Below are 25,849 nucleotides of genomic sequence, written 5' to 3'. Positions count from 1 at the left end.
GAGAATGTCCTTGTTTGGTTGTATTAACCTTGTTGGCATATCCTAGTAAATGTAATTTTCCCATACTTGAAAAGAATCGTTTCTAGAAGGTGAAGTTCAAAATATTACGCTTTAAACTAAGATTCAAGGTTTAATGGAACTATTGCAACTAATATGAATAATATGAAATAAAGAAAAGTACAATTGTGTATTTCTGTTATGATTTCATATCTGTAAATATGTTGTTTCTGTGGATAAAGCGTAATCTACTGACATTTACCTAACATCTTTATTTCCAATGACCTTTGTGTTTACTATGATCGCTATTACAAAAAAATAAATTTAGTTTTGATCCTAATTTTCCCATTTGCCGCTAATTCAAAATAAATGCAACATGTATTCGTTATTTGCTTTATTTGTGGCTGCATGTCTCTCCTCACCTTCTAGGTTTCTTGCAAAAATTGAAGTTTTAGAGAGGAGGATTAGAAGAAATTTTCTATATACAGGGTGTCTCAAAAGTCTCCTGACATAGGGTAGCTCTGTTATTATCAGAGTTGCAACAAAATGTAAGAATGAAAACAGTCTCCAAATATGACGTTTTCAATTTAAAGTGAAGGAATTTCTCAAATCGGATTAGCCGTTTGGGGTGTACACTATTTATGAGCCCAACGCTAAATAAAAATGCGACGTTGCCACTTACCTGGACCCACAATATAAATAAATGAGGTTACTGTCTGAAATGGGGGTTTGCCATCGACACGTTAGCATAAAAGGCAGTGACTTCATTTACTTATGTTGTGCCTAAATGAGAAAACATCGAGAACGTATCATATACAACACTTTATTCGTCACTTCAACGCTCATGCTCGTGAAGTTCTTATAGAAACAAATAACTTTAGAATTTAAAATAAATTGATAAATGATAAGCTGTCAATATTTTATATAATTTTAATTTTTCAAAGATTCAAATTATTTAAAACCTAGAAGTAAGTGATAATAAATTAAAATAAAGTAATTAGTCGTATGGTTCTTATAATTTGGAAAATACAGTAAAGAAATTGAGATAAATTTCTTCCCGGGAATTTATATGCCAAGGGAAAAAACTTGGAATATTCCCATTTTTTATTTTCTTTCCTACTAGGAATACTTCCATTGACCATCACTACTCTTGTTCCGATTCAAGGATGAGGATTAACGTCATAATGACATTACAAGATAACACTTAAGAAAAAGAAAGAAAAGAAAAGAAAAGAAAATAGATGTGAGAACTACCACACGTGCTGACAATAAACAGCGTAAAATATTGCATAAGTGGAAAGTTCTATTCAACACTACCAACCAAATAAAAACAAATAGTTATATAGTAAAATAACTATAAACACTTTCATAATAACTACTAATAATTTAATTACGAAGCTTCTCCCATATGCCACGTGTGAAGGAAAAGTGTTAGGGAAATGCGACAAAATAAAAAGCAAGAGAAGAATTTTCTTGTTTCATTACACCCTAAAGCAGAAATTCATGCACGAGTACACTCTAGAAAGGAAATACTGTGATATTTTGTAATATCTATTTGGATATCTTTAAATTCATATATAGAGTCATATCAGGTAACAGAAAAAGTATTGAATCCTTTGCGCACGTGATGATGCTAGTGTTCCAAATGTCATGGTAGATGAGTCTCAGCAGGTGAAGTCTAACGTTTCTTTATAGCTGACACTTGAAGCTAGTAGATACGCAAAATGTGATCGGACTTTTATAAACAAACGTCAATTAGTACGCCGTGAAGATGGGTGAAATTATGGCAAAACAGTGTTACATTTCACATTTTTATTTTGATAAAAACGTAAATCATGCCCATGAATAAATTTGTGCTGTTTATGAGCAAGATACATTAGCAGAAGCAATAGTATTAAATAAAAGATACTTTAGTCATGTACATTCTGGAAATTTCACTGTCCAAGATGTTCCTCGCAATGGGCGACCAATCACAGCAAAAGTGGATAACGTAATGGCAAAAGTCGAACAAGACGGCATGTAAGCTGTCCTGACATCTCAAATGACCTAAACATCGATGGCCAAATAGTGTTAGTCCATTTGAACAAAACAGGCTAATAAAAAATTTTGGCGTTTCGGTGCTACATGATCTGACTCAAACACATTTACTGAACTGAATTTCTACAGTGCAATAGATACTACTTGTCCCGTGTGACAGCTCGCTGCGTGCACGTGGTGCTCGATGCTGCGTTTGCGTCAGGTATTAAAACTACACGAGTAGAACAAGTGAATTATTTCTTGTTCCATATCAACATTTACTAAATGAAGAACGCTTATTTAGAAACGCACTTATAAGGGAGACAAACATTATTGTAAGTTTCATTCGTACAATATTAAAGTACTCTTACGCTTGTGCGATCGGTAGGAATGCTTTCGTCGTCGTTTTGAAGAAAGAAAAGAAATTATAATCGTTAATTTGCGAAATATAGCTCACTGGTAGAATTGAGAGGTATCTGAGGAGACGACGAGCGTATTTAGATTGTAGGGCATGTGGGTAGAAATAAATAAGAACAAATATTTTTAAAAAAGAGAGTCGAGAGTATGTTTAGGAAGAAAGAAAAGGAAGGTTATTTGGGCGTTTAGGACCTTGGATGTGTATTCCGTACCTCAGTTCCTGGTCGTTGACTGGTTGTCTCCATGTCTCGGCCTCTGTCTCGAATTGGCGTGGGATTTGGTATAGATCTCTCCTGCCGTTGCTCACACTCGCTCCTCGTGTACTTCTCCGCTTCTCGTGTGCTACTCCGCTTCTCGAGTGTTACTCCCATCTTCCGGGTCCTGGGACATTTTTATATCAACCAAAGTAGGAAGATGGCCGTCGAAATTACGGAAAACATCCAAAGTACGCACGTGTAAGGATTCAGGAAAGTGCAAGGTAAATGGAATTCTCGACTTATTTAATAATTTGGCAACAGTTACAGAACACTTTGGTTACATCAGATTACATAAGTTACATAAGTTTACCAAGAATGAAGAATAAGGAATCGTCTACTAAAGGGAATTTTGAAATGTTTGCTGACTGTCTTATTATTCCAAGTTGTGACTGTCTCTCATCATCCACAGAAAATAAAGAAAAAAAAGTAAAAAAAAAATAAAAAATAAAATCGTTATTAAATCTTGATTTGTTTATATACTGAATATTAATAATATGAGGGAAATCCAATATCTCTACATTCCCGCCACTAAATCTTACTGAACGACGAGAAAAGGAACGCTGTCGTTTCAGGTCCAATTATTTATTGAACGCACTGAATATTTGTACTATATCAACTTTATGTATGTTATATATATATATATATATATATATATATATATATATATATAATCACACATCACTAAAAAAACACTTAAATCACTAGCGTTAACAGATAATAAAATGTAGCACTATACCAATCAATCAATCAATCAATATTTTACCAATAGACGAAGAATAAACACACAAGAAAGAGTTGGTTTGTCAATATGTAAGTATATGTATCTTGAAAGCATCATCTTTCAATGTCTTGGATAGTTCCTGCCTTTTCTCGCGTATAAATAATTGACGTAATCGTTAAGATACATAGCAAAAGAAACTGAAGCACATGGTCTTGTTTATAACATTGAACTTGAAACTGTAGGATGCTGAATCAGCAGAGTCTCTGCTGCGAGATAATCTGGGCCAGCATGGTCGTTGACCATATGCAAAGGACGTAGTGAAGTTGACATAGCTGTCACCAGATGGCAGATGTTATCGGCTAGGCTGGATGGATGTCGCTGGGCGTGACGGGATACAACTGTGAGTTGCTTGAAGATGTATGCGCATAGTATATTTATAGTTCGTGAAGAAAAAAAAAACTTATTTTACGAGTGGTAAGGTGAGTATCCCATGCATCAAAGAAAATGAGTGTGAACAAGAGGCGAAAAAAAAAAAACGTTCAGCAACGTATCATTCCTTGCGTCAGTTGGTGAGCAAATTGTGAGGTTAAAATCTGAGCGCTGATATCTCTTGATGTTCATAGATCCTCTTCTTCTTAGTGGTGTTATGCTGCATTGAGGTACGGAAAAGGGTTGTGGGGAGATAATTTTTTAAAAAAAATAACAAAGGGAAAAAAAAGGAATAATGGTTGAAGTTATCAGAAACATGTGACTCTATATATGTGTATCTAGGATGAAGATTAAGAAAGGGGTATATCAGAAGGGGCAAAAAGTGAAAAATATAGATGTTATAATATAAAGAAATAGGAATTGTAGCGAGAATTTGGCAAAGGAACACAGTTTCTAAGCCATGGGAAAATGTAAACATGAAAATTTCCAAGATGGCTGCCATGACGCTATGAGGGAGGGATGGGAGTTTTCGCAAAGGCTGTCGGTATAGTAATGGCCGATGTTTGTTTACAAACAGAAGGATAGGAGCAAAACGAATGACAAGTTATAATATTTGAGGACTGGGAGGGTGGTTTTTATGAAAGTCTGAGGGTGATCATAGTATTTCAGTAGAAGTGGGTAGGAGGCATTAGTAAAATTGGGACAATAGAAAAACACAAAAAAGAAGAAAAAGAAAGAATTAGTATTAGTATAAAAACTTCAGATTCATGATCTGACCAAATGCCCAAAATGTCTAAATAATTTCCTGTCTACCCAGCATCTCCACCATCTTACGCTTGTGCATTCGGTAGGAATGCTTTCGTCGTCGTTTTGAAGAAAGAAAGAAACTATAATCGTTAATTTGGGAAATATAGCTCACTGGTAGAATTGAGAGTATCTGAGAAGACGACGAGCATATTTAGTTTGTAGGGCATGTGTGTAGAAATAAATAAGAACAAATATTTTAAAAAAAGAGAGAGTCGAGAGTATGTTTAGGAAGAAAGAAAAGGAAGGTTGTTTGGGCGTTTAGGACCTTGGATGTGTATTCCGTACCTCAGTTCCTGGTTGTTGACTGGTCGTCTCCATGTCTCGGCCTCTGTCTCGAATTGGCGTGGGATTTGGTATAGATCTCTCCTGCCGTTGCTCACACTCGCTCCTCGTGTACTTCTCCGCTTCTCGTGTGCTACTCCGCTTCTCGAGTGTTACTCCCATCTTCCGGGTCCTGGGACATTTTTATATCAACCAAAGTAGGAAGATGGCCGTCGAAATTACGGAAAACATCCAAAGTACGCACGTGTAAGGATTCAGGAAAGTGCAAGGTAAATGGAATTCTCGACTTATTTAATAATTTGGCAACAGTTACAGAACACTTTGGTTACATCAGATTACATAAGTTACATAAGTTTACCAAGAATGAAGAATAAGGAATCGTCTACTAAAGGGAATTTTGAAATGTTTGCTGACCGTCTTATTATTCCAAGTTGTGACTGTCTCTCATCATCCACAGAAAATAAAGAAAAAAAAGTAAAAAAAAAAAAAATAAAAAATAAAATCGTTATTAAATCTTGATTTGTTTATATACTGAATATTAATAATATGAGGGAAATCCAATATCTCTACATTCCCGCCACTAAATCTTACTGAACGACGAGAAAAGGAACGCTGTCGTTTCAGGTCCAATTACTTATTGAACGCACTGAATATTTGTACTATATCAACTTTATGTATGTTATATATATATATATATATATATATATATATATATATATATATATATATATATATATATATATATATATATAATCACACATCACTAAAAAAACACTTAAATCACTAGCGTTAACAGATAATAAAATGTAGCACTATACCAATCAATCAATCAATCAATATTTCACCAATAGACGAAGAATAAACACACAAGAAAGAGTTGGTTTGTCAATATGTAAGTATATGTATCTTGAAAGCATCATCTTTCAATGTCTTGGATAGTTCCTGTCTTTTCTCGCGTATAAATAATTGACGTAATCGTTAAGATACATAGCAAAAGAAACTGAAGCACATGGTCTTGTTTATAACATTGAACTTGAAACTGTAGGATGCTGAATCAGCAGAGTCTCTGCTGCGAGATAATCTGGGCCAGCATGGTCGTTGACCATATGCAAAGGACGTAGTGAAGTTGACATAGCTGTCACCAGATGGCAGATGTTATCGGCTAGGCTGGATGGATGTCGCTGGGCGTGACGGGATACAACTGTGAGTTGCTTGAAGATGTATGCGCATAGTATATTTATAGTTTGTGAAGAAAAAAAAACTTATTTTACGAGTGGTAAGGTGAGTATCCCATGCATCAAAGAAAATGAGTGTGAACAAGAGGCGAAAAAAAAAAAAAACGTTCAGCAACGTATCATTCCTTGCGTCAGTTGGTGAGCAAATTGTGAGGTTAAAATCTGAGCGCTGATATCTCTTGATGTTCATAGATCCTCTTCTTCTTAGTGGTGTTATGCTGCATTGAGGTACGGAAAAGGGTTGTGGGGAGATAATTTTTTAAAAAAAATAACAAAGGGAAAAAAAGGAATAATGGTTGAAGTTATCAGAAACATGTGACTCTATATATGTGTATCTAGGATGAAGATTAAGAAAGGGGTATATCAGAAGGGGCAAAAAGTGAAAAATATAGATGTTATAATATAAAGAAATAGGAATTGTAGCGAGAATTTGGCAAAGGAACACAGTTTCTAAGCCATGGGAAAATGTAAACATGAAAATTTCCAAGATGGCTGCCATGACGCTATGAGGGAGGGATGGGAGTTTTCGCAAAGGCTGTCGGTATAGTAATGGCCGATGTTTGTTTACAAACAGAAGGATAGGAGCAAAACGAATGACAAGTTATAATATTTGAGGACTGGGAGGGTGGTTTTTATGAAAGTCTGAGGGTGATCATAGTATTTCAGTAGAAGTGGGTAGGAGGCATCAGTAAAATTGGGACAATAGAAAAACATAAAAAAGAAGAAAAAGAAAGAATTTGTATTAGTATAAGTACTTCAGATTCATGATCTGACCAAATGCCCAAAATGTCTAAATAATTTCCTGTCTACCCAGCATCTCCACCATCTTACGCTTGTGCATTCGGTAGGAATGCTTTCGTCGTCGTTTTGAAGAAAGAAAAGAAATTGTAATCGTTAATTTGGGAAATATAGCTCACTGGTAGAATTGAGAGGTATCTGAGGGGACGACGAGCGTATTTAGAGTGTAGGGCATGTGGGTAGAAATAAATAAGAACAAATATTTTTAAAAAAACAGAGTCGAGAGTATGTTTAGGAAGAAAGAAAAGGAAGGTTGTTTGGGCGTTTAGGACCTTGGATGTGTATTCCGTACCTCAGTTCCTGGTTGTTGACTGGTCGTCTCCATGTCTCGGCCTCTGTCTCGAATTGGCGTGGGATTTAGTATAGATCTCTCCTGCCGTTGCTCACACTCGCTCCTCGTGTACTTCTCCGCTTCTCGTGTGCTACTCCGCTTCTCGAGTGTTACTCCCATCTTCCGGGTCCTGGGACGTTTTTATATCAACCAAAGTAGGAAGATGGCCGTCGAAATTACGGGAAAACATCCAAAGTACGCACGTGTAAGGATTCAGGAAAGTGCAAGGTAAATGGAATTCTCGACTTACTTAATAATTTGTCAACAGTTACAGAACACATTGGTTGCATCAGATTACATAAGTTACATAAATTTACCAAGAATGAAGAATGAGGAATCGTCTACTAAAGAGAATTTTGAAATGTTTGCTGACTGTCTTATTATTCCAAGTTGTGACTGTCTCTCATCATCCATAGAAAATAAAGAAAAAAAGTAAAAAAAATAAAAAATAAAATCGTTATTAAATCTTGATTTGTTTATATACTGAATATTAATAATATGAGGGAAATCCATTATCTCTACAGTACGGTAAATCTAACCATTCCTCCCTCTGACTTTATTTCTATAGGAAACTTTTACTTTCACTGCAGAAAACAGAAATTTCCATATAGCTGTAGCAAAATTACTAACATCAATACTGAACCTTGTTTATTATTACTGAACTTACGTTTGTATACCACATATCGCAAACAATACGTCTTCATTTTGAACTCGTGCCATTTGTATTGCTATAATTTTAAAAATTAATATATATATATAGTAGTAAAGAAGAAAGAGAAATTTACTTACGTTTACTGTGTGATTGGGGATACTCCCAGTGAAGAATCACTGTCACTTTCGGAGCTGGAATTAACAGATATTATCACTTCCTCCACACACTGTTCAAGAATTCCCTCTTTAACCCATTGCTCGTCTAGGAGCTTCTTCGAATGTTGAACAACATTAGCCCAGTCTTCCGCAGTGACATTATAGTCCAGTAAAGATAGGATTGAGCAAGGAACAAATTAGTAACAAGCTGAAAATTGGTAGGGAAGTAGGGGGATGTGTCACGAATAACATACTAAAAGTCCCCTAAAATCCCAATGTAGCTTTTCCCGCAATTTTGAAAAATGTCCGCCATCTTTAGACGACGATAAGGAATTTATGGAAATCGTCACCCTTTATGTTTATTCCTCTAGCCACCGTTCTAATTATCACAAAGCCATGAATCATATATGGTTGGAAAGCTTGAAAGACAGAAAAATCTAACAAGGAAGGGTCATGCAGTGGCTTCGCTGAGATCCGAACTAGACAATTGTGTTTGCATTTGATATGTTATAACTAGATGAATTCCAAAATAAAAGACGTGCCACCGAGTGGAATAACGTGAGTTACAACGTATTTTGTAATGTAAGAACTACAAAAAAATTACCTGGCAGAATAGTTTGAACCGAGTCATTTGTTCAGAAACGGTTGGGTAAGTGAAAAACTCGGCCAACACGTATCCCATCATTTTCAACGACCAACACTTTTGGGTTAAAACCTTGTCCCAGGGTCCCCCGCAGGGTCCCAGACGGAATCCAACTCAAAAGCTTCAAATGGCAAGGGGGGTTAAGTAGCACATCATTTGAAAGCTGTTGTAAAATGAAAGAAAATGTAGCAAGTCTTGACTCTCTACAACAACCCTGTGCAAAATGGCGACGTGTCAAAGAACTTAATTGTAAAGTCCATGGTCACCAATATAAATCGGAAACGGTAAGACAAATGTGAAAACAGGAAAGGATGAGTGGCATTATTTCCAAGTACAACGATTTAAGTGAAAACGTCTTGTGCCAGGGTCCCCACATGGTCCCAGATGGGGGCCAACTAAAAAGTTTCAAATGGCAAGAGAGGTAGGACATCGTTTGAAAGCTGTTGTTAAGTGAAAAGAAGATGGAGCACGTCTCGACTTGTCGTAGAGAGACGAGACTTGCTGCATTTTCTTTCATTTCACAGCAGCTTTCAAATGATGTGCCAGTTAACCCCCCTTGCCATTTGAAAATTTTGAGTTGGACCCCGTCTGGGACCCTGCGGGGGACCCTGGGACAAAGTTTTTTAAGGGCTGTAAAAACATGTACGGTTGTCGGAAAGCAGGAATTGTGTACTCTAATTTATGTCAGTGTCGAGGAATTGGATGCATGAATGCAAAACCAAATGACCATAGAGATGAACGAGATAATGATAACCTCATCGATTTCTAATAAAAAAAGTTCGAATGTTCTTAAATTGCATACTAACGTGTAATGTAAATATTAAGTTGATTTGAAGAATACTAGGAGGAAAATTGCATTCTAGTTATAAACAAGACATTTTTAAAAAATTACATTCAAATGGCTATTGTAGTTGAGAGTTATTTTTATTGTGTGAATTACGATTTTCCTATGAATAGAAGACTACCAATTTCTGCTACTTTCTAATGCTGTTAATAAATGATTTTTGTGCTATATTTAAGTGATGTAAAACTATGTATCATAAAAGCTTACTCCATTGGGAAAAACGCTGGCCATTTTAAGAGTAAATTAATAATGATGATAGTGAAAACGGTAACTGAGTTTTGTTAACATACGATTGTCAGTGTTGCAAGTTTTAAAGAATTTATTGCGAAAATCACGTTTTGTCCCGAAATTTTGAGTTTTGCGCTTCTTCCACAAATTGGGCTTGATTAGTATAAGTGTTACCTCGTTCGAATTTACGTTTCTTAAGATTTCCAATGATATATAACTCTTGGTCCTATGTGATAACAGAAGGTGACTAGAACCGTGAAAGTGTATGTCACCTTATGCACTTTTATACAAAGAGGTCAGAAAGTAACATAAGTTATATTTTTTTTCTCGGCTTGTATTGCACCGATTTGTGTCATTGTTGGCTATGATTGAGATAAATATCAAGGACATCTGTTGGTGGTGTTTAGTTGGTGTGCAATAACTGTCAGTGTTGCAAACTTCTCATGATTTCTGAAAATATATCTTTTTTAAATAAAAGAAGCTGTTTTCTTCTTCCTCTTCTTCTAGAAATTTAGCACGATGAGCATATATGTTAATTACTTAGATTTTCTGTCTTTCAAGCTTTCCAACCATATACGATTCATGGCTTTGTGATAATTAGAACGGTGGCTAGAGGAATAAACTTAAAGGGTGACGATTTCCATAAATTCCTTGTCGTCGTCCAAAGATGGCGGACATTTTTCAAAATTGCGGGAAAAGCTACAGTGGGATTTTAGGGGACTTTTAGTATGTTATTCCTGACACATCCCCCTACTTCCCTACCAATTTTCAGCTTGTTACTAATTTGTTCCTTTCTTGGCAGAAAAATGGGCTATCTTTACTGGACTATTATCAATTGCTTCTTTTGTAAGTCTTTCCACTTCTGCCACTGTGAATTTTTTATTTTCCCTCGCTACGTATCCTTTTACTTGCGCCCAAATATTTTCTATAGGGTTGAAGTGGGCGTGGTAGGGGGGGAAGTCTTATGACCTGGTGATCCCTTTCCCTTGTTAATTCGTCGATTCTGTACAAAGGGAATTTGGGCTTGTATATGGTCACCAGTTCAAGAAGCTCTGCCTTCTTCATGTCAGGCTCTAACTGCACAATACACTTGGACATCACCAGACGGAAAAACACATAATCAAATTGATCACGTTTTAGTAGATAGAAGAAGACAATCTAGCATAATTGACGTCCGGTCGTTTAGAGGGGCTGATTGTGACACTGATCACTACCTGGTAGTAGCGATAATACGGGAGAGATTATCGTTGAATAAAGGTAATATTCAATGTCCGAAAACGGAGAGATTTAATTTAAAGAAATTAGAAGAGAGCCAGGTAAGAGAGGAATACCAGATTGAAGTTTCGAATAGATTCTCGGTCTTAGAAGACTCGGAGTGCACTAGTGTTGAGGATACTTGGATTGAAATTAGAGATAGCATTAAAAGTTCAGCAATAGAAGAATTGGGACACGCGGAAATACGTAGGAACAAACCATGGTTCGACCAAGAATGCATTAAACTAGCAGACAAGAGAAAACAGGCAAAATTACGCTGGCTACAAAATCCGAATGAAATAACTACACAAAATTTCGCAGATATCAGGCGGGAAACTTCCAAAACTTTTAGAACAAAGAAACGGGATTTTTTGAAAGCTAAAATTAAGGAACTTGAAGATAATAGTAAAAATAAAAATATTCGGAACATGTATAAGGGGATCAGCGAATTTAAGAAAGGCTATCAACCTCGTGCTTATATATCAAAGAAATCTGACGGAACAGTTCTCACTGATACGGATAGCCTCTTAAATAGATGGAAAGATTTCTTTGACGATTTGCTGAACACGCAGCCAAAAACTAATGTGCGTGGAGAAAAGGAGATACACACCGCAGAACCGTATATTCCAGAACCCAATCAAATAGAAGTGGAAGCCGCTATAAAGAAATTAAAGAAACACAAATCTCCGGGTGTAGATGAAATTCCGGCTGAGTTAATTTTAGCTGGAGGCGAAAAATTGTGGAACAAGATACACAAACTCATTCTCCTTATCTGGAACAAGGAAGAATTGCCACAAGAGTGGAAAGAGTCAATCATTGTTCCAATTCACAAGAAAGGCGACAAAACTGACTGTAATAATTATCGAGGCATTTCTCTTCTGTCAACATCCTATAAAATCCTTTCAAATATTCTGTTAGCAAGATTGACCCCATACGCAGATGAAATTATTGGAGATTATCAATGCGGATTTAGACGAAATCGATCAACTATCGACCAAATATTTACCATTCGCCAAATACTCGAAAAGAAGTGGGAATACAATACCCCGGTACATCAACTATTTATTGATTTTAGAAAGGCTTACGACTCGGTTAGGAGAGAAACATTATACAACGTTCTTACAGAACTTGGAATACCGAGAAAGCTAATTAGATTAATTAAGATATGTTTAAGTGAATCCCAAAGTAAAGTCCGGGTAGGAAAATTTTTGTCCCCGAGCTTCCACGTCGAAAATGGCCTGAAACAAGGAGATGCGTTGTCGCCATTATTATTTAACTTTGTGCTGGAATACGCCATAAGGAAAATCAAAGATAGCAACCAGGGCCTAGAGTTGAACGGCATTCACCAGGTTATGGCATATGCTGATGATGTAAATTTAATAGGGGATGATAGGAGAACAGTAGAAATAAATGCAGAGATCTTATTAAACGCTTGCAGGGACATGGGTTTAGAAGTAAATGCAGAGAAGACTAAATACATGGAAGTGCGTCGGGACCGTAATACGGCAAATTGTGAAGGCGTTAAAATATTAAATAATACTTTTGATAAAGTGGATACTTTCAAATATTTAGGATCAATATTAACAGACGAAAATCATATTCACGAAGAAATTAAATGTCGACTAAAAGCAGGGAATTCGTGTTACTACTCGGTTCAAAATCTCTTGTCGTCGCGAATTCTGTCGAGGAATTTGAAGCTTAAAATATATAAAACGATAATCATGCCTGTTGTTCTGTATGGTTGCGAAACATGGTCGCTTACTCTGAGGGAAGAACATAGACTGAAAGTATTTGAGAACAGGATCCTGAGAAGAATATTCGGACCCAAGAGGAACGAGAATGGGGAATGGCGGAAGCTTCATAACGAGGAACTACGTAGTTTATACGGTTTACCCAACATTGTTATGGTCGTCAAGTCTAGGAGGCTTAGGTGGGCAGGTCATGTAGCTAGAATGGAAGAAAGTAGAAACGCTTTCAAAGTCTTGACTGGTAGACCCATAGGAAAACGACCATTAGGAAGACCTAGGCGCAGATGGGAGGATAATATTAAGATGGATCTCGCAGAGATAGGAATACAAAGTAGAAACTGGATGCAATTAGCTAAGGATAGAAGTCAGTGGAGAGCTTTTGTGAACGCGGCACTGAACCTCCGGGTTCCATAGGCCATAGAGTTAGTTAGTTAGTTTAGGGTTGAAGTGGGCGTGGTAGGGGGGGAAGTCTTATGACCTGGTGATCCTTTTCCCTTGCTAATTCGTCGATTCTGTACAAAGGGAATTTGGGCTTGTATATGGTCACCAGTTCAAGAAGCTCTGCCTTCTTCATGTCAGGCTCTAACTGCACACTGGTATTCCGCTTTAACCAGTCCAAGACCTCAGACTTCGGGGACTGAGTTGGAGGTTTGTCGAGCACAACAGAATGGTATGGGGCATTGTCCATAATGATGATGGATTTAGGGGATATGTTTTCCTAAATAGATTCTTGGAACCACTTTTTAAAAGGTATCAAAATTCATTTCCTCGTCATAATCACCAGTTCTTTTAGATCTGAAAATGAGGAAGCAGTTTGGGGCAAAACCACGAGATATGCCAGTATGAAGAACAATTATTCTTCCCCCTTTCCATATTGGTGCGTTCATTGTACTATGCACAGTATGATCGGTTCAGCCTTTTTCTAATGTATGGCCTGCATTGACCCATGTCTCATCTAACCAAACCACATTATTATAATCACATTTCTTCATAGCTCTGAGGTACCGACAACGCCAAGCCACGATGTCACTTCTTTCCATCAGCACTGTGCGTTTGGATAATTTATTAAATTCGAACCCCAGATCTATGAGACAGCTTCTAAGTGAGAACTTACTTCCGTGGAACAAGTTTGCTTCTTTAAGGCTGGCTTGGAGCTTGCTTAATGTAGGATGCTGCTTGCGCATATAATAAGAGTAAATGTGGCAACGAAAAGCATCCCGCTGGAATGAATCGAGATTTGTGACCTTCTTTTCATAGCAGCGATGTTTTCCTGGAGTTTCAAGCAGTACCTGAGATGGTCCAGGCTCGTCCTTTCCTTGTTCTTTCTTCTTTTCAAGTTTCTCCTCTTTCGTTATTTTTTCTTTCCCAATTCGCGCCACTGTTTTTCTGCTAATTTTAAGGGCAACCGCTGTCCTTTTTGTAACTCGATTTACATCGATAAGAGGACCACCATTTTCTCTTTCCCACTCAAAGTTTTCGCGTAGTGAACACACCATCTCGCAAGCTGGCCTCGTAAAGCGACACCCTGTCAAATTTTTGAATATTTCTTTACAGCCGAGTGAATTCTTCGTCGCCCCCTTCTTCAACGAACAAGATTTGAACTTTCTCCCACTTCATCCATTTTAGAGGACATACACACACACTCACAAAAAAAAAAAAAAGAGAGAGAGAGAGAGAATCAGAAATAAATAATGCACTAAACACTGAAGTACCGTATACAAGAAACACGAAATTATTCACTGCAAGTAAATCTCAGTTTTATAAATTTAAATGACACAAAAGAGAACTAAAACGAATGCTACTAGCAGGTCCACTACTCAAATTTACATCCTACTAAAACAATGTGCATTTGTTTATATTCAAACTGGCAACGTGCGGAGAGGGTTGGAATGTTTACCACTGCAGAGCGAGAGAAATGAGCCACTAAAATTGGCTGAACGTGCTGTTGGCGTAGAAACAGTCCCTCTTGGCTGATTGTTATGACTACGTGCAGGAAGGAAAAAACCAGAGGAAAATAACTGTCACACGGGACAAGTTGTATAAATTAAATTATAACTACGAATCTCTACTGAAACGTAAGGAACTCGAGTTATTTCTGAAACGGCTGGTCACGGGTAACGAAAAGAGGATAACCCACAACAACAATGTACAAAAGAAGTCGTGTTCGAAGCGAGGAGAAACTACACATTCAAAGACCAAACAAACGGCCAGGATTCTGTACGTTCGGTGTTGGAAGGCTATCATATATCATGAGCTGCTGTTGCCAGACAGAACAATAGACTCGGGCCTGTACTGTTTGCAATTAGCGCGAGTGGACCTAGCAATTCAAACATACGGTCGAATCCTATCAACAGAAAGTTTGTCATGTACTACGCTGACAACCTTAGACCGCATATATATTTAACGACCCGTCAAAGATTGGTTGAACTTGGCTTGGAGGTCCTAATTCATCCACCATATATCCAGAACCTGGCACCGTCACTCTATCATTTGTTTTGGTCTCTGTAGAATTCCCTGAATGGTGTTACGTTAATTTCAAAATATACCTGTGAAATTACAACAGTACATTGTATACAACGGTACATTGTATATTAGTAATTTTGGGGCATAAGTTATTCTAAATATGTACTAGGCTGGCTGATTTTACGATCAGAAGAAGAGAAAGAAATGTTTTAAAAATAATATAATTGTCAATATATAAAGATATTCAAACGTTCTAAAATAATAAGATTTTGGATAGCAGGTTGTCAGGGACAACCAGATATAATATAATAAATAAAACGAATCAAATAAGGGACGGAGTGTGAATTATTTAATGGCTCAAATTTATTAGAACCAGTGATATTATAATCGTTGTATATGGTGCTGAAAACCCGAGAGTGAAAAGGAAAGGTAATTGTATTGTTTTTGAAGTATAGTAAAAAACAATCGCGATTGAGCCATATATTAATTGTACTGTTTTAAGAAGTTGTCGGGCTATATATAGGAACATTATGGATGTTACCGATAGTGACAACCAAGTAATAAATTCATCCAACAAAATGTTGGAAGCTTTGAAAGAAATATCACGGTAACTCAAAGACTAATCACAGCAAATCAAATATCAAGCTCGGACGTAGTGATGAGCAATTTGAGAAGATTCAGGAAGTTCAAGAACAGTTCGAAAAAAAAACAGAGAGTGAATCAACAAGGTCAACATTTCGGTGAAAGATTAGAACAGTTGCAACATCATAATGACGGCATTCAACAGCAATTGCAACAAATAAACCAACAAATTGCTGCCAAATTTGAGACAACGGTAAAGGAACATATCAATCAAAATTAAAGAAGATTTGTCAGTTCCCGAAACTTCATTGTCAGTCAGCAGGAATACGTTAAATGAACCTGAACCTTCTCCAGATCCTAGATTTTCATCGTCGAAGAAATATGACAATATTGATTTGAATGTTTGGATGAAATTAGCTAAATGTTCGCAAAAGTATACTGCGGTATTGGTTGGATCGGATTATCCCGACTTCTCTCTTCGTTCGAGTGTTTTTAATTGTCCTACTGATGATGTGTGTAACGAAGATTTTGGTATGTATCAATGTGCGAGAAGTTATGATCATTTTTGTCTCATGAATACTATTGATCGTTTATATTCACGATATATTCTACATGATAGTAATGCTGGAAATGAGGTAATGGTAATAGAACCGTTGGATGATATGTACACGACATTGGTTCATGTAGCAGGAAGAAAGTTGATTCCAATATTTGTGAAATTCAGAAAGAAGGCGTGCGTTCCCACCAATACTTGTAGTGATTGTTCAACTGAATTGGAGGTGTTGAATTGTGTATTCAACGAAAAGACCAGAATGATGTTGGCGAACGGTCTGATGGTGTCTCCTAAGAACGTAATGCAGTGCGTTAATTTCAGTCATCCAGGTGTGACATTGCAAAATTTTAAAAATCCTTCAACGTTACAATATAGTGGCAACTTGAGCCAGGTTAAGATTAATCGAGACCAACTTCAATGTATTTATGTGCGATTGAAGTGTGATCCCAATATGGAGGAAGATGTTAAATTCATGTGCACCGGTGATACAACTTAACCTAATCACAGAAGAAACAAAACCCGTGGTAGGACAAAGTACCATGAGCATTGTGGAAAGAATAGGTACAGACATGTTAAGAGACACGATATCTCGACATCAGTAAAACGAACGAGAACTGAACCTAATTTTGCCGGTAAGGTAATCAAACCTAATCCTAATAATAACAGTAATAGTAATCATGTAACCAAACCTAATCCTAGTAGTGACAGTAACAGTGATAGTGATTGTGCACCCGAACCTAATTTTATCGGTAACATGATGCTATCTAATCACAGCCGAAATAATACGATTTGTCAGAAACGCTATTCAGATGGCAGGAATTACGGCAAAAATTCTCAAAATAAGAAACTAAGAACTGTAGAAGTAAAGAAAGCGATTCCTATTAGTGACTTTCAATGTGACTTGAATGAACTTGTTGGCCGTGTAACTTAGACTGAAATTCCGATGTTCGGAAAGACCGTATTCAATCGTATTCAATGGATTTTGCTTTAATGATTTCTCGGTTTATTGTATTTTACTTTATGTTATTTCATCTTGAGTTCATGTCTATGATCGCAGTTACTTAATTTATGTAAGCATATGCATTAATGTTATGTGTATTACTTAATATTTGTGTTTCATACTATTTATGTGTTTTTATATGATTGTCAAAATGCTATATCAATCACATTATTCATGTTATGATGTTAATAAGACATTAATTATTATACTATGTCCTGATTATTATCGATATTTCAATCTTAATCTATATTTTGTTTAACTATATCTTATATTCGATCATTTTTGTGTTCAAAGAACAACTATATGAATATCACATGCATCTTTTTCAAAACCTTCTTCATGTTGCCCAAATAGATAATGGTTGGATTGTAACAAGCATGTAATGGCCCCGAAAAGGAATCAAATAACTTGTAAATCAAATCTTGAATGTGTCTTATCGTCGTTGAAATGTAAAACTAAATGAAGATGATGATAAAATTTATAATAAATATGATAATAATATTGTTCTAGAATTAAATAAAAATTGTTCTATAAATTATATATATATATGTATAATTATATGAATTGTAATTTTTAAGTATACGAGGTGCATTCGAAAACTCGAATGATTAACATGTATATGTAAACGGTCCAGAATTCCTTTTCTTTTTATGTAGTTAATGAATAAAAAGAAAAGTCCGTCAGGCGCCATAATATACAACAGTACATTGTATACAACAGTACATTGTATATTAGTAATTTTGGGGCATAAGTTATTCTAAATATGTACTAAGTTAGCTGATTTTACGATCAGAAGAAGAGAAAGAAACGTTTTAAAAATAATATGATTGTCAATATATAAAGATATTCGAATGTTCTTAAATAATAAGATTTTTCTAGCAGGTTGTCAGGGGCAACCAGATATAATGTAATAAATAAATGGAACCAAATAAGGGGCGTAGTGTGAATTATTTAATGGCTCAAATTTATTAGAACCAGTGATATTATAATCGTAAAATTCACGTATCATAATTTTTTGACTAGAAAACACAGAAGTTCTATAGCGAAAGGATTATGGTGTTACCCAAAAATTACCAGGTCATCGAAACATGGTTACCAGATCAAACAATAAAATTTACAATGTTGCTGCATCTCACAAACTGTATCACATTCCTCGTAAAAAACATATATATAGATAATTTTATTATCCCTGATAATAATAATTTATGTTTAACTAAAATCAAAATGATTTGTTAGCATAGTTTTCGCAACTGTACGACATAACACAAAAACATTGGAATGTTACCAAAATCACTTCGAACCACAAGCTACAATGTAAAGTATTTGAACTAACCACTACTATCTTAACAATTTAATTGAGTGTTATGGACCAGGAAATCTGTCACCTAAGTGGGTCCATCCTTCCGAAAAAGGTTAATACTGAATTTCACTGGCAGCTTTTGTTGGAGGAATTAACCCTAACACTTGTAAAGTTCTTTTATTTTTCATCAGGAATGGACCGCCGACTTCGTGACTGGCAACAGGCTAAACTGGGTGAAATGCATGCTATCTATTGACCAACAACATACGTATGTTAAAAAATAATTAACATTTTTCATAGCATCACTGACCTTCCAATCATCACTGCGTAAATAATTTTTAGTTAGACTATATCTTATTTTCAGCTATCGACAATTTTCTTTCTCAACAACAATGTTATTTATTTACAGTAATTTTACAATATATTTAGTGTCATAACAATCATTTTGACTTCGTAAAGAAAGAAGACTACCTCTACAATTTACAAATAACTCTTTTGTTTAACTAGCTCAATAAAAATCTACATTATTAAATGCGATATCTCACGCAGACAAGACAGAAAGTTCTCATTCATGAAAACTTTTAAAAATGGGGTGAAAAAATATTGATCTCACACAAGCAAAATACGGTATGTACTTGATGGGAACTTTCCCATAATCACAGCAAGTTGGCCGAATAACTTAGTACTGTGAGATAATACAGAAATATTTTGAATATGTATTTTTAACTATAGACAAAATATATTTGTGGTATATTTGATGGATAGCCGTCTACTCTGTTACTTCCCGAAGGCTGTGATTGTTGCTTGTGACACAGATTTGCTGGTCCTATTAGTAGCTCTTATTCCAGAAAACAAGAAAATGTATTTTCGTAAACCAAGAAGTGTAGTAAGGACCAGACCGAAGCTTTTATTGCTAACAACGTTGGATTGCTAATTAATCAGTACAGCGAACAGAAGTGTTCTGCTAGATCAAGCAGTAACTGACTGTCACAAAACTTCTTGTTTCTACGGATTGAGGAAATTAAAAACTGTAGATATTCTTCAAATTTTGGAAGAAACACTGCATCAGACTTTGATGTATAAACAAATTAATGTATTGTGAAGTAACTGTGTATTAGAAGTAACTGTGAATTTAATTCATTAAATTCGATTATTTTATTAAATTACTTTATTAACGAAAGAAACAAAACTCATTGAAAGAAAACTTTGATTAGAACTGTACATTCTCAGACACCTGTTGTAAATGCATATTTGTTAAATAAACTCGACTAGCTTCCTTCTTTCCTTTCCGCATACCTTCAAGCATAGCCTGAAACTTCCCGATTCATTGAACTCTTAGGTCATCATTCTGCAGCCAAACAAAACCACGAGGAACAGAACAACAGGGGGTATTCGTCACGAAGTTGAGGAAGGTGCAGGATCATCGGAGACAAGCAGATCCCACCATTGGAGGACCACCGACTCCAAGTTCAAAGAATACCATTCTGCCGGTTCATCGCTGCAGATACTTTTATTAGTTGAGATTAGTGGAATGAAAATGTACAAGAATATCATCCTAAAACCCATTATTGTGGAGACGCATCACGGAGAGAGTTCGACGCCCCTAGCAGTCCAGCAGAATTGAATTCCAGTTGTTGGCTGTTACGAGAACATCCAGGTTTCTTCACGGCAAACCCTTCATCGTTCCAGATGACCAGGATGACGCCAGTCTCGATGGATCTATCAGGCTAGCGCTCATCCTCTATCTTTCAATCATAACCTATTTCTCTCTCTCACCTTTTCCCCAACTAGTCTTTTTGAAATTAGAAACATTTGAATTTTATTAAATTTAATCATAATTTCGTTGTTAAGTACCGTGTTATGCATCAGTTCATCCACTATAGTTACATTATTCTATGAATATTTTTAGAGATTATTCTGAGCTACAACTGATGGCACAGCACCGGCACAGTATTTAAGTCAGAATTGCAGACCGGGGATGGAGAGATTTTCATTCTTTGTATGAAATGAATCACTGTAGCAATCTAAATGAAATGATATTCCAAATTTACTTGCATAACAAAAAATTTTACATCTAATTTCGATCTTCTCAAATTACCTGTCAGAAGAGAATCATATGAGCACCTTCTTCTCAATCTGTGCATACATGTAGAGATACGGTTTCGAAATAAGTGTTCCAACTGAACGCGGATTGGAGAGGGAATCAGCACGAGGAAGTGGAGGAGAAAGGAGAGTTCTGCATTTAGTCATAACGTTCAAGACGTCTGAACCAATCGATTTTTGTAGAATCAGCGACAAAAGTTCTTTCCGTTTGGGAAGATTTATTTTGAAAATAACGGTGGTATGTCCGGAACGTACAGAAAATTACATTATTTTTAATTAACTGAAAACTACTCAAATTGTCCTCCACTCTGAAGTTAACGAAAATAATTCCATCAAACGGAAATAATTTTTGTCGCTGATTGTACATTGTGTCGTGTACCGCAAATCAAGGTCAGTGAATTATTGTGGATATCGGAAGGTCGGATTGAATTGTTCGTCAATTTGTAAATACTACAATGGGTTATCTTGTAAAAACCAGGAACATTGGTTGATGGTTAAACTGAAGCTTTTATTGACTGCGTGTAAGCACATGCTAAATTCGAGGTTTCGCCTTAGAGTTTGATTTCAGAGATTTAATCACGTAGGTTCTTATTAGAGTATTTGGAGGAGAAAATTGCATAGTAAATATGTAGAGGGTATTTTCGTTTATGAAAACAAAAGGAATTGTTAATATAATAAATATATTTAAAATTACTGGAAATATTATTATATGCTGTAAATATAAATATTGTTGCTGGAAAAGAAATTGAATGATAACTGAAAATAAGATACAGCATTAAAAATTACTTCCGTAGTGGCGGGAGGCAGGTCCGTGATGCTATGAAAAATGCTAATTATTTATTAACAAGTGCTGCTGATCTATAAATAACAGAAATTTCACCTTTGCCGGTTGTTGCCAGTGGTAGATAATCAGAGGATCCCTACTGGGTTAGAGGTAATTTCACCCGAACAAAACTGCCAATACAATTGGATCTTGACTTTCTTTCAGCAGGGTAAACTTACTTACATCTGCCTACCTACTTCTGAAGAGATGCTATAACATTCAAGGATATTATTATGTTACGGTCATTCCTATTATATTCATGAATTAAATCACGTCTTAAAGTGAAACAAGAGTACCATCAGAAAGGGGGAGGGATAGCGGGGCAACTGTCACCAGTTCCCGCCGCTGTCAGTTCCTGTAGCATGGTGGATGCAAATGTTTTCACGAATGTCTGCAAATATCTCTTAATCTGTTACTCCAAGCTATAGAATCTTACTGAACCTTATTTGTAGAATATATTACGAATAAAATTAACCAAAAAAAGAATTAAAGGGCTAGGATGTAATTTAACGAAGGTATGAGCGATACCGTAAACGCTTTGGAAGAGGAGTTAAAAGGGGGACCATGGTATAAGTGTCACGGGAAATCAGGGGCTTCTAAGAAATTATACCTTTAAATGAGTACTAACGACTGATAGATTAATTAAGCTTGTTATAACTTTCTTCCGAAGTGCATAAACGTGTATATACATGTATATGTTCTACTTCAAATTAATGGAAACTGTAAAACAAAACATCTTTCATTAAAATGATGCATTCGATCACACATCTAAGTTCTGGGAATATCAACACTTTGTTTTACAACAACAGGCTTATCAGAAATGGAATGGCCAGTGACATCTCAATTCAGTGCTCTTATCATCCTGTGACTATTATTTGAGGGAAGTATTGAAAGACGAGGTTTATCTTACGTATTTGATCTCCTGTTTATCCGGGTCTTCGATCAACTGAAAGACATCATTACGAATATATACGAAGTATTTTTCCTCAAGAATTAGTTCATGTTGCTAAACCTATGATAAAGTGGGCGCAGTTTTGTGTAAATGTGCTGAGGAGCACTGGCTGCACTTATGAAAAACTTACAGGTCGGCAGAGAATGCAAAATTAGGTAACGTTATTTGCTACGTACGGGTTCTTGAAGTAATATAGAGTTCGTTCGGTATAGACGCACTAGTTTTATGTTTTATACCGTCTGCACGTGCGGTGCGGGAGTGTCTATTTAGACTCCACATGTTTATGTGAAAATGTGGAAGAGAATATTTTATCAATGACATATGAAGAAAAAATAGTAAGACGGAATATATATGTACTTTTTCGAAACTTGTAAAGTAAAGGAACGAAATCAATAAAAAGAATATTTCTCGATCATTGAATGGACGATTTTATTTCGTACCATAGAACCATAGAATTTATGTGCCAAAATATTACACTGCTCGCAATTCACTTTCCTGCTACACAAGTTATTTTGAATATATTCTATTCTTTCAATTTCTCTTTTTAACTATTAGAGTGTTCTATTTTAGTTTGTGATACAATTAATATAAATTCAGAAACCTCCCGCTTTGTGGTGGACAAACACCGTGTACGTGAATTTTTTCGGGGTTATTCCGTTTCTTCTCACTTCATTCATTTCTCATCATCACAATCTCCTTTAACCTAGCCGGCAATCGTGGGACGTAAAACAAAGATTTCATTTATTTTATTTTTTTTTAACCTCCTGATAATACTGCAACAACTTGCATCAAGCATAATGCTCTGGAGGAACGCTTTGATTCTTTGATTGAAATACCAGCAGTTGGATTTCGTCATTATATTCATATATAAATCTAGGCCATACAAAAATTTCTGGTACATAAACACACAATATTAAGTTATCTAATTTAGTTTCAAGGTACGCTACTATTGTAAAATATTTATTTCTGTTATGTTGAACTTAACACTTCCAGTGTTAAGAATTAAACCTTATACAGAACATTTATTCACTTATTCAAGGTATTTTAATCCGTGGTCGTCTTTTAGAAGTTTAATCAACATCCAATAACCTAAAACTTCCTTCCATTCCAAAGAGATCACTATATAATTTTGGCTGTCCCGGTCTTTTGTTTTCATCCGATTTCTTTCGCCCTATTTTTATAATCCGTTCTCTAGCTTCTAACATGGCTTCCATGGTTTGTTCTAAGAAGAGAAGAGTAAACACATGTTATACATAAGGAATATGAGCTTAATATAGAAAAATATTAACTATGTTTATTATACAGTAGAATGCTTTTAACTTCTTCTGATTACCGAGTTATAGGAAAGTTATAAACTAAATTAGCGTAATTATTTTTAGATTGTTTAGTATATTTATTTATAATTCTCATGTCTTCAACATTTAAATTTTAATGTCGGAAAAACATGTATAAGGTACCCCAAACTTTGATTACTTTTGTCTACCAATTAAGTGTTCGTCCAAGAAAATGATCTTCAGCAATCTATTAGCTGATTGTATTTGGAAATCTCTTTAGTTGCTCCGTTTATACATAAAAAGACCGGTTTCTTCATATAAATTCACAAGACTGGTCGATAGGTACTAGGAACAAGTTGTAAAGAACGAGCTAGCTAAGAATCCATGGGAACTTGCCTGTAAGACTATTCAACAAAAAGTAAAAAAGTAAAAACATTAACCGCTAAAAAAGAGGATGGAACGTCTACCAAAAATTGGAAGCAAACAGCTGAAGCTTTATTAAGTAGTTTGCTTCCAGATGAACTATATATACAGACAATGAAGATATGTAAATTAAATTATAAGAAAAATTGTATTATCGGGGATCACAAATGGCGTATATACTACTTAGTAGCATAATAAATTTCTGATACCACTGTATTAAGGGTGAAACTGCTTAAGTGTATCAGTCTCTTCCCTACGCCACTCGATTAGAATGCGGATGTATGCATATGTTTTGAATATGTATATGGTTGAATAAAATACCAGTTTTAATAACAGTTCCTACACTTTTGCCTACCGCACGGGCAGATATTTCTGTTTCTTTATTAAATGCAATAAAGAGTTCTATTTTTTCTTTCTCTCCATCGAACTTTTAACTGTATATATAGTCATAATATAGAAATGCATTACTTTGTGTGGTTATTACATTTTAATTTATATTATTCACTTCAAATCACAACAATCACTTTAAGAATATCATAACAACAAATAAAGAAATAGAATGCGTTTATTGACGTTTAGTGCTTGTATGTTCGGATCACTTCAAAGGAAAGCAGTGAAACACTCATACTCCCTATACACCCCATCTCGATAACTCATTCAATCAATAACAGTAAATAAACACACAACAGCGACTCGACAAAACATCTGATAGCAAACAGAAGAATCTTGGATGTCGTATTGATTTTCTTCCAACACGCAACATTGATTTTTCCTGTATTTCCGACTTTGGATTTAAAATAGTTTGGCATCATCATTTTTGTCATGCCGTGTACTACAAGAATCAATCAAAACATAGCAGGTCTTGTATCGATGCCCCTATCTTCTAATTCGTTTATAACAAATTGTATTTACAGTCCTTCAGTGCTAATTGCAATGAAATTTTAGTTGATAGTATTTTAATTGAATTACTAGCTAAATGAAAACGAAATATTGTGAAATTGATAGGTTTTTTATATAGGGAAGAGTGAAACAAGATGGATTACCCTTACTAGCTCTTAAAGCAAAAGCAAAACATGATCAAAAATATATTTATTACCAATGTCACGCCCCTCTCAGTATTGTGAATTACCTAGATACATCGAAGTAGATTTGATTTTCAATTTAACGTTCTTTTCAGAAGCTGGGCTATATGAGACATGGACCTACAACTTGAACGTGGAATTCGAATCACATGAGCTCTCGCCGGGAATTGAACCGGAGTCCCCCACCCCAAGGCATGTACGCTAACCGCTTAGTCACGAGAGAAGTCTATGTTGAAGTAGATATTCGAATCGCTGCATGAGCAAGCAAGAACTTACGTTTGTTTGTTTTGATATTATTCGTCTTTCGTATTGATAGAATAGTAAATGAATGAAATAAGCTATTAATGTGGCAAACTGGGGTGTTTAGAAAGCAGAATTTATCTTTAATGTATTTGCTATCTCTTTTTCACGAGTGGTACCCAAATGAGATATGATTGAGTAATCTCTGAAGGAAGCCGATGAATAATGCAAACTACTTAT

The 25,849-nt window shown here is 35.7% G+C and overlaps 1 protein-coding gene across 1 annotated transcript in view; it reads left to right on the top strand.

The window, feature by feature from the left end:
* Positions 1 to 6,086: 6,086 nt before the first annotated feature.
* Positions 6,087 to 25,849, top strand: part of LOC145692366 (uncharacterized) — a 137,663-nt gene continuing 117,900 nt past the window's right edge. Inside the window, exon 1 of the mRNA XM_081767664.1 lies at positions 6,087 to 6,207. Within this exon, the coding sequence (XP_081623790.1) occupies positions 6,145 to 6,207 (63 nt within the window). The 5' untranslated portion in view covers positions 6,087 to 6,144. The remainder of the gene's footprint in view (positions 6,208 to 25,849) is intronic.

Source organism: Thermobia domestica, chromosome 8 (genome assembly GCF_964235325.1).
Source record: "Thermobia domestica chromosome 8, izTheDome1.hap1.1, whole genome shotgun sequence".
In the NCBI taxonomy this organism is placed as follows: domain Eukaryota; kingdom Metazoa; phylum Arthropoda; class Insecta; order Zygentoma; family Lepismatidae; genus Thermobia; species Thermobia domestica.
This window is presented reverse-complemented; position numbering and strand designations above follow the sequence as displayed.